General features: G+C 32.8%; 2 protein-coding genes across 8 annotated transcripts; one reads left to right on the forward strand and one right to left on the reverse strand.

Annotated features, from left to right (window-relative positions):
• The first annotated feature begins 1,463 nt into the window (after positions 1-1,463).
• Positions 1,464-6,956, forward strand: p115 (general vesicular transport factor p115). Of its 5 annotated transcripts, none has more exons than XM_003708099.3 (13): positions 1,464-1,641; positions 1,834-2,062; positions 2,131-2,387; positions 2,470-2,671; positions 2,755-2,906; positions 2,998-3,188; positions 3,273-3,445; positions 3,539-3,966; positions 4,064-4,244; positions 4,349-4,533; positions 4,610-4,993; positions 5,078-5,183; positions 6,236-6,956. In XM_003708099.3, exons 1-12 carry the CDS (start codon positions 1,564-1,566, stop codon positions 5,156-5,158), a joined length of 2,541 nt encoding a protein of 846 aa, XP_003708147.1. In that variant the 5' UTR covers positions 1,464-1,563; the 3' UTR covers positions 5,159-5,183; positions 6,236-6,956. The 5 variants fall into 5 exon arrangements, with proteins under 5 accessions (XP_003708147.1, XP_076386983.1, XP_012152214.1 ...); XM_012296824.2 differs by having other exon boundaries at positions 1,487-1,641; positions 1,838-2,062; XM_076530867.1 differs by having other exon boundaries at positions 1,627-1,733.
• ND-75 (NADH dehydrogenase (ubiquinone) 75 kDa subunit) lies at positions 5,296-9,413 on the reverse strand. 3 transcript variants are annotated; one of them, XR_001097361.2, is made up of 13 exons: positions 9,247-9,413; positions 8,859-9,056; positions 8,622-8,729; positions 8,173-8,538; positions 7,872-8,093; positions 7,667-7,802; positions 7,230-7,576; positions 6,966-7,151; positions 6,698-6,887; positions 6,244-6,419; positions 6,039-6,173; positions 5,705-5,949; positions 5,457-5,558 (listed from the first exon to the last, which is right to left on the reverse strand). XR_001097361.2 is itself a non-coding variant. In XM_012296827.2 (12 exons), the coding sequence occupies exons 2-12, from the start codon at positions 9,018-9,020 to the stop codon at positions 5,800-5,802; spliced, it is 2,178 nt and encodes a 725-aa protein (XP_012152217.1). In that variant the 5' UTR covers positions 9,021-9,051; positions 9,247-9,413; the 3' UTR covers positions 5,296-5,799. The 3 variants fall into 3 exon arrangements, 2 of the variants coding, with proteins under 2 accessions (XP_012152217.1, XP_012152216.1); XM_012296827.2 differs by having other exon boundaries at positions 5,296-5,949; positions 8,859-9,051; XM_012296826.2 differs by having other exon boundaries at positions 5,296-5,949.
• Between the last annotated feature and the right edge of the window lie 426 nt (positions 9,414-9,839).

Here is a 9,839-nt window from a genome sequence, read left to right on the forward strand (position 1 = left end):
AACAATGGGAACTTATCGTTAAACTTATCGTTACATACGTAGACATTACGAATATGCATCATTTAACGAAAAACTTAAACGAAATGTCAACTTATCGTTAAAAATTCAAACAATATCGATATAATTAAAATGTGACGAAATGCGAACCGACTGTATTACTAGAAGTACAGTATATATATGTATACACGTACACGTATGCATATGCATACATATACGCATGTATATTATGCACACGTTCTTACGTGTGCGATAACGGTATGGTAATAGAATGGTTAAAAATATCGTTAAAGCGATATTACACCCTTTTACGTGATATAAAATCGCAGTGTTCATTTATAACAGTCTTATCTTTATCTTGAATAATTCTCTCTTCGCGTCTTTCAATTTATTTGTCATTCCTGTAAAAACAAACCTGACAACACGCGATACGATTATTTCTATCGCCAGTATATTATTTTATTATTACCACTTCTGTACGTATGTATACATATATGTATGCATACGTGTATAACTTAATCGCGTGATAGAATAGAATAGAGAAATTATTTAAATAAATGCTTATCAGACAGTGCAATAAGGATTTCGATTAAATATACAATTATATCTACATCCATACATGACGTCTAACCATTAACACGTAAATTGTACTAATATCGCGATTCTAGTACTTATTGTAGTATGATGCAATATTCGATGAAGATTGATTTGGTTTTCTTGCATCGTATTCGTTAAGAATGACAGTTTTATGTATTGCATAATTTTCTTAGTTTTTTACACGACCAAAATTTGTCGTTTATAAACGAAACAAATTATTTCTTCCTTTCTGCATAAATTCTTATTTGGCTTCTATTTAGTTTTGGGATTCGGCTAATAAATCTTTATAGCTAAATCTTATGGAAGTTGGTACAGCTAATTACAAATGTACATATACATAAATGCATAAATACATGTATACTTTGTCGGGTGAACTGCACAATATAACGTTATATACATATACATATGGACATACATACATGTAAATTCCACTTTTAATACATTATACGTAACACATGTATACATAAGTGCGTGGGCCACTGTAAGTTTCGTTTTTTTGATAACAAAAGATCTGAAAAATATGTTCGCGTGTATAATCGTACAATTTAGCATCGAATTTCATTCTCCTTCGATCGACTTTCTCAAATGGACCAACAAATTAACAAAGAATATATGTATATAACTCAAATAACTATTTATCTTACGTAGCTTATAGTTCGATGTAATTATATATTTTCTACATATTCTGTAGCAGATGTAATATATGTATACAGAGTCTATACATATATGTACATGGTTATCGATTCTTTTCAAGGTTACTTGAAATTGAAGCAAATATGTATATATATATATATATATATATATATATTTATGTGCATCAACATCAGATTCCTACCGCCCTCTATCGAACGTCGATTGTTTTAACAATATTCAGCAACTTCAAATAACTTGAAAATGTCGATGATACTGTGTGACGTGTGATGTGTACTCGTATAATCTAGATTCGTTTTATGCATCGTTGTCAACAAAATGGAATATTTTAAAAGTAGCCTAAAGTCCGTTTTAGGTTCCACACCTGTAGAAAATGAATCGTCCGGTGCAGATACGGTATTTGAAATTTCTCAATTGATAAAATTCATTGTATTTTTCTTTTCGTATTTTCTTTCGAGTTTTAGTGTAACAACACATGGTACTTATAAGTTCGTATAATAACATAACAAAATAACTATAATTCGCATCATGATATATGTACTTTATAAAATTATTTTATTTTCATCAATATTCTTTTCATCGATAAAGGTAGAGCGGTTAGTGGACAGGTTACAATCGTCAACGTTGCTAAGTGACAGAAGAGATGCTTGTCGAGCATTGAAAGCTCTTTCACGCACTTATCGCGTTGAAGTTGGAACTCGAGGAATGGATGTATTGAGGCAAATTTTGGAAATGGATAGAACAGATTGCGAAATTATTGGTTTATCTCTGGACACTCTTTGTAATATAACAAATCCTAAGGTGTTCGAAGAGGAAGGTAAAGTCAATCGATAATGATGTTGTTCGTTCAAGTTTTACCAGAGTTTACATAAATGTTATTTTCAGTGGACAAACATGGACCAAAGAATAAAATAGGAGAGCAATTTACAGAAATATTTATTAAAAATACAGATAGCGTAGGATTAGTCTTGGCGCTGTTGGAAGAATTTGAATTTAAAGTTAGATGGCCAGCTTTAAAATTATTAATGCATTTATCAACCAACAGGCTAAAAGACATACAAGAAATAATTTTAGTTAGTCCTATGGGTGTTTCTAAATTAATGGATCTTCTTGGCGATAGTAGAGAAGTCATACGTAACGATGTATGTTTGCATGAATATAACATATTCATAGTTATTATTATTTAACAGGATAAAAAGTAAACCTTATTTCTTTTTCCTGTAGGCCTTATTGCTTCTTATTCAATTGACCAAAGGCAATGCAAATATTCAAAAAATTGTTGCGTTTGAAAATGCATTTGATCGTATTTTTGATGTTATTGCCCAAGAGGGTAACGCGGATGGTGGTATCGTCGTCGAAGATTGTCTTTTACTTATGTTGAATCTTTTACGAGGCAATATAAGTAATCAAAATTTTTTTAAAGAAGGTAATACTTACATTGTTCAGAATCGAAAAGGATTATTTTAATACGCGCTAGGAGATAAAATTATTTGCACTATTATGTTTTAGGTAGTTATATTCAAAAATTAACACCAATGTTTCAAATACCGTCTGAAATCGATAATGATCCACTTGGTGCATGGAGTCCACAAAAAGTGTCAAATGTTCACTGTATGGTACAGGTGATTCGTGCATTAGTAGCACCGAATGGACCTGCTCAGGTAAGCGAAAGAGTATATATTTTAAAAATTTCTATATCCGCCTGTTCGTTTCGTTTCTTAATCTTAATTGCTGTCCGTAACATATTCAAAGGCAGTAGCAAATTGTCAACAAATCATGAGAGATTGCGGACTTTTACAAGCTTTATGCAATATATTGATGGCTAGTGGTGTGCCTGCTGATGTGCTCATAGAAACGATTAACACGGTAGCTGAAGTTATTAGAGGAAATGCTAATAATCAAGAATTTCTGGCAGGAGTAATGGCTCCTAGTAGCCCTCCCAGGTAATTGCAAACTCTTATAAATACATATTGCTCCTTTCCTTTTGGTTCGTTACATTGCTAGAAATATACATATATACTTTTCAGGCCTGCAATTGTTGTTTTACTTATGTCTATGGTAAATGAAAAGCAACCATTTGCTTTAAGGTGTTCCGTTCTATATTGTTTTCAATGTTTTTTATATAAAAACGAAGTAGGACAAAGTCAGCTCATTCAGACTTTACTACCTCAAGGTAACGAAGTACCGTCCGTAACAACAGGTTTGTAAAATTTTCTTATCGTATTTTGTACAGTGTTGATTTAACAGTAGCGTATAAATAGCGAAAAATATTTAAGAAACGTAATGTTGCTAGGGCAGCTGTTATGCGGAGGTTTGTTTTCTCCGGATTCTTTGTCGAATTGGTTTTCTGCCGTGGCATTGTCTTACGCGTTGATTGATGACAACACCCAAAAAGAACAATTATTGCGAGTACTTCTTGCAACAAACATTGGAAAACCACCTGTGACTTTAATGCAACAATGTGTCATGTTACTGCAACAAGGCAATAAGACGCAATGCAAATTAGGTCTTTTAATGTTGCTCTGCAGATGGACTGCTCACTGTCTAGCTGCTGTTAAATTTTTCTTACTTATCGATTCTTCTATAGCTTATTTAACAGCTTTATTATCGTCGCAGGAAAATAACGATGATTTGCAGGAAACGTTATTACAAAGTATGTGCGCTATACTTATTGGAGTATGTGTACATTTTAACGATAATAGCGTCCCTAATTATACGAAGGTAATTTGGTAAAGCCTTTGAAATAATCGAATTCAATACATTTTTGCTACTATCACGGTGTGACACGCGATGTATGGTTGGTACTATGTGCTTTTAGGAAAAATTGTGCAATTTAATCGAAAATAGGATAGGAGTAGAGAGATTTCAAGATGCTATTGGCGGTCTCGCTAGGCATGAGGTATATTCTAGAACTTTGAAACACCCGCAGCCTTCAGCGAAGAATTCTTCGGAACTTCTTTTGGATCATGAGTTTTGTAGACTATCAAAAACGTTAGAGGGTAACAATTACTTAGCGTTTACCAATGCAGCAAATTTAATATTGAAAAATATAGAAAATGTAACTCGATCGGTTTTTATTTAATTAGTTCGCGTGTATTTTCAGGTATAATTATGAAATCCGTTCTAGAGGGTAGTAATGTACATCATAAAAATCAAATGGCGACATCGATTATTCCAGATTCTGTGTTAATAGCACAGTACAAAGAAGTGATTCGAGAACAAGCTTCACAAATACAGAAGCTTAATCAAATTACAGAATCGCTGATGAAGGAAAAGCACGAACTCGAAGTACGGTACAGTAAAAGTTCTCGAAATTTCGACAATCGTAACGAAATATTTACAAAATCATTCATTTCATTTACAGGCACAGATTCATGATTTGCAGTCGACCGTCAGTCATTTAAAGGATCAAAATTTAGTTCTACGAGCCGCACAAACCAATTTGTTATCGGAAGAAAATAATGCTAATAATGTAGCGAACGGAAAAGATTACACGAAAGAAATGGAAAGATATAAGAATATAATTACAGATTTAGAAAATCGTTTAGCCGAATGTACGACGACGATAAACGAATATAAACTAAAAGTTGAAGAAAGAAACGAGACTGATTTTGAACGTAAATTAAAAGAAAAATCTGAGGAATTGGAGAAAATTAAGAACGATCAGGAAGGTTTTCTCGAACTTTTAACAGAACAGGATGTTAAAATTATGTTATACAAAGAAAGGTTGATCGCATTGGGTGAAAAGGTATGTATAAATTTGTCGGAACGAATTTTTTATTCATCCTTCGCGTACAGACAATTAATAATTTTAATAATTTTTTGTCGTTAGGTTGAGACCGATGAAAGTTCTGCTGAACTCGACACCGACGATCAACCGGAATCCAGCAATTCAGTTGATCGCGTTGATTAGTACTATCACGATTAGCAATTTTATGGTAACAATGATACTAAAAAATACTTATTCGCTTTTGTTTCTTTCCTATTTTCTCCTACTCATTTCTAATGATAATAAATCATCGTATCGTGCTAATATAGCAAATTAACGAATTAGGATGTAAATGCTGTCTTTATTGTGTTGTTAAAACTATGTACAACGTTTTCTAACGTAAAAATACTGAATGTAAATACCAATATAAACAGTTTCAACGGGACGATAAAATCTTTAAGCTGCATTATAGATGAAAAAGAAAAGCATATTGATAATACAGTATGTTTTAAGGGATACTTTTATTAACGACAATATCGCTTCGCTGTTGATTTTTATCACACGAAACATTAAATTTAATAAAGTATTGTATTCTACGAACCAGCTGAAAGACAAAAGTAAAATGAAAATTAACGTTACATCTTTGAAAGCTTTAACATTCCATTAATCGCTATGTATATTTTGGTAAATTAATACACATGGTATAATCGTATAAGTTGGCAAAAGATACTGCTTCTCCCTTTTACATACCTGTAATTAAACTAGTATTGTATGTATTCCCATATACTGTTACATGTATGTACATCTACCATTACACAATTTCATATACACTGGTAATTCATTTTTTACAAATTACTTTCTCGTTGTTTGATGACTGCTTGCACACACTTTGCCATAGTAAGAGAAGCTCGAGATATTACGTCTGTCATGAAAAATTGATCTAATGTTTTCTGTTTGATTTCTAATGGATTTGACGACAGTGAACCATCCGTGTCCTACAAAAAAATTTAACGTAAGTTAGTATTCGCGTATTACACGTTATACATTGTACACAAAAAATGTACCGTAACTTATACACATTTACCTTGGATAACTCCAACGCCTGAACAAAGTAATTAGCTGGTTCTACGTTACCATATCTAACTAAATGCGGTGCAATTTCTTCAAGCCTTCCTCTAATTTCCATCAAATTGTCATAAGGCAAACAAACTCCGCAAATCTATCGAAAATATTCAATTAGTATCTCTTCTTTATCTGTAATTGAATATTTATTGATTACAGATATTTACTTCTGAAAGAGCTCGGATGATCTTCCAATCTGGTCGCGCCATACCCGGCGGCGTATTCGCCGCGCAAGTTTGTTGTGCGCGCCCTTCTGTGTTCACGTACGTTCCAACTTTTTCAGTGTACGCAGCTCCAGGAAGTATAACATCAGCGATCGCAGCTCCCTCGTCTCCGTGACTTCCTAAAATACGTTTCAAGCAATTCTACTGTATTATCTTACATGTTATATCTACGATTTAAATGACTGATAAAGGCAATAGCTGTTTCGCGAATAAAAAGAGACATATAAAAAGATCTTTCTGTCTCTAGAATTATAATTTGCAAATTGTTCAAGAGAACAACAACTTTTACCTTTATCACATTCTTTTTTCTTTATTTTCCAATTTTATTGTAAATGTCTCACCCTGAATATTCATCACTGACTAGATAAACGTACTATTGAATGAATAGTTTATGTACCTATGTATACGATAACAGTGTTGGCAAAATCTTGTCTTTTTATGTTTGCATCATCAGCTCCAAGTAAAAATAAAACATTTGGCTGTTGCTGTTTAATTTCATCGACAGACGACGTATAACCTATATCCAAAGCTGCTACTTGCGACGCATTCGTGTGAAGTATATTTAATACTTTCCATTCCTCCGGAGTCTTGAAACAAAACATAAAAAACAAAGTGCACCTGTATATAGGTGTAAATAAAAACAAATTAAATGATTATTTACTCACCTTTGATTTATCTCCTAAAGTCTGTGCCAATAATTGTGTTTCGCATAAAATTTTCGCTCCGTCTTTTCTACTTAATTGTTCGATACCGAGGATAATTAGAGGTTTCTTAGCAGTTTTCAAAGTATTCGAAAATGAATGAGTACCATTCCTTAATTGCGTTATAATTTCTGGGGATTTACCTAAATGCTAACATTGAACTAAAACTTCAGTTTGTGTACGGCAGAAAACTGAATTTATTACCACATTAAGAAATTCTTTACTTACTTCGTGATCATACGTTAAATCTACGTCCGGGCCGATTAGGGCAATAGTTTGTTCGCCATGAATATATCCCTTCCGCAAACGTGTATTCACTAATGGCGCTTCGTATCTCGGATTTGTACCGATTAATAGTACGACATCGGCTTCTTCTATAGCAGCGATCGTATTATTTAATAAATAATTGCTTCTAATGTCTCCAAAATTTTTTGGAAAACTTTGTTCCGTTGCAAGAGTTTCACCGCCAAGTCTATTTACTAGATCTTTCAATGCAACAAGAGCTTCGGCATCAGCTAATTTCCCAGCGATAGCGGCACATTTATTCGATGAAATGCCCTGGACAGCTTGCGCAACTAACAATGCATTGTTTTAATTATTTAAAAATTCAATTTTCAACACGATTAACAATAGGGACAAACGTTAAACTGTAACTATGATAGTACCCGTTAGAAGAGCATCTTCCCAATTAACAGCATCCAATTTTCCATTGACTTTTATCATAGGAGTTATGAGTCTTTGACGTTTGAGTCCATCGTAAGAGAAACGTGCCTTATCTGATAGCCATTCTTCATTTATTTCCTAAGTAATGTATCGCATCATTAAAATCTATAAATGTAGTTTAAATCGTAATTATCGTGATGACAATACCTCGTTAACTCTTGGTAAAATTCTCAAAACTTCACCCGTTCTATGAGATATTACTATATTACTACCAACAGCATCAAGAACATCGATGCTATCTGTACGACGCGTTTCCCATGGACGAGCAACGAAAGCATACGGTTTACTCGTTAACGCACCAACAGGACATAAGTCAATGATATTACCAGATAATTCTGACAAAAACATCTTTTCCACATACGTTCCTACCTGTTACAATAATGGCATGTACTTTGAATGCTATCGGTATAAAGACACGAACTAAAAAAAAGGAATATGTCGAACATACTTGCATATCATTTCCACGACCCGTAGTTCCCAAATCGTCGATACCAGCTACTTCGGAAGCAAAACGAATACATCTTGTACAATGGATGCAACGTGTCATGACTGTTTTTATCAGTGGTCCAATATCTTTGTCCTCTACTGCTCTTTTACCACTATAATTAATATCGACGAATCTACTTCGGTCGCTACCAAATGCCATACTTTGATCTTGCAAATCGCATTCACCACCCTGATCACAAATTGGACAATCTAAAGGGTGATTAACTAACAAAAACTCCATGACCCCTTCCCGAGCTTTACGCGTTAAATCAGAATTTGTCTTCACCCTCCATCCTTTCATTACAGGCATAGCGCATGCTGCAACAGGCTAAATATATTTTTCACTTGTATAAATATGTACATTTATGCACACGTTACAAAATATATAAAATATTCAAACCTAATAAATACCTTAACTTGTTTTTCGATCTCTACAAGGCACATTCTACAATTTCCTGCAACTGCTAGTCGTTCATGATAACAAAATCTAGGAATCTCTACTCCTACTTTGGCAGCTGCCTAAAAAAGATATAGTTGAACAAAAATGGTCATATATTATTTATATTTATCGTATTATCATAAACTATTACTCAAGTGCCAATATTGAATATAAAAATATGCTTATTATACGGGGAAAGTATTATTTACCTGCAAAACAGTTGTTCCAGGTGGAACTTGAACTGGTTTATCATCTATGAACACTTCTACTAACTCCTGTTGCAACTTACAGGATGTTGTATGTATTCCCATGGCAAGAAGTCTACCATTTTGTAATCCGGTTGATAATTTTATCACCGGGTGCCTTAACATTTTGACTCGATCTTACCGTTACCTGTCAATTCTATCCTGTTACATAAGAAAATATTATACCTTTAAGTTTCGCGTAACATAACCAACGTAATAACCTAATTCCATATTAATCAATTGATATTTCTTGTTTATTTTCTTCAAAATCTACAGTTTATGCTACACATTAACATTAATTATCGTTTTTGTTTCAATATAGCAATACAAATTTTATTTAATTACAAATTACCAAATTTTGTTTCGTCTTCGTCACAACCCGTCTAAACCTTGCCAGAATGGCTACACTACGCATAGACGAACGATCAATGAGTTCGATCTAAAACAGTATTCTTTACCACCAACATTTTATTTCGCTAATACTGTGCACTCTTGCGTGCTCTTGCGTATTGAGAACTGGTTAATTCCTGAACTCATCGTTTAAGGTCTCTGCCAAGAAAATCAGTTTAACACGAAAAATTATAAAATTATACAAAATGTAAAAGTTACATTGTTATGATACAAATTTCATGATAAATTATTTGTTTTTGCAGTGTAATTATATTTTTTTATTAGTATTTTTTTAAATACGCAATATATATTTATATATATAATATTTCATATTGCATTACGTATACATTTCATGAAAAAAATAATTAATGAAACACAACGATAACAAATAAAATGCAATTTCTTAGAAATGAAGATAAAGAAAACACAAAAATTTAAAAAGAAACAATAACAAATAATCTTTTTTTATTTAAAATGTTTATAATGCATACATTGATTTTAGCAATATTAAAGTAATTTTATAATTAGCAAATTAAAAGTGTGATTTACATGTAT

This window comes from Megachile rotundata, chromosome 4, assembly GCF_050947335.1.
Source record: "Megachile rotundata isolate GNS110a chromosome 4, iyMegRotu1, whole genome shotgun sequence".
Classification (NCBI taxonomy): domain Eukaryota; kingdom Metazoa; phylum Arthropoda; class Insecta; order Hymenoptera; family Megachilidae; genus Megachile; species Megachile rotundata.

Coding starts and splice junctions, on each gene's coding strand:
- p115 (XM_003708099.3), top strand. CDS start 1,564: ATGGAATATTTTAAAAGTAGCCTAAAGTCCGTTTTAGGTTCCACACCT. Junction 3,967..4,063: donor GCGTCCCTAATTATACGAAG/GTAATTTGGTAA, acceptor ATGTGCTTTTAG/GAAAAATTGTGCAATTTAAT. Junction 4,994..5,077: donor TGATCGCATTGGGTGAAAAG/GTATGTATAAAT, acceptor TTTTGTCGTTAG/GTTGAGACCGATGAAAGTTC.
- ND-75 (XM_012296827.2), bottom strand. CDS start 9,020: ATGTTAAGGCACCCGGTGATAAAATTATCAACCGGATTACAAAATGGT. Junction 8,730..8,858: donor CTGGAACAACTGTTTTGCAG/GTAAATAATACT, acceptor TATCTTTTTTAG/GCAGCTGCCAAAGTAGGAGT. Junction 6,888..6,965: donor CTTTAGGAGATAAATCAAAG/GTGAGTAAATAA, acceptor TTTTGTTTCAAG/ACTCCGGAGGAATGGAAAGT.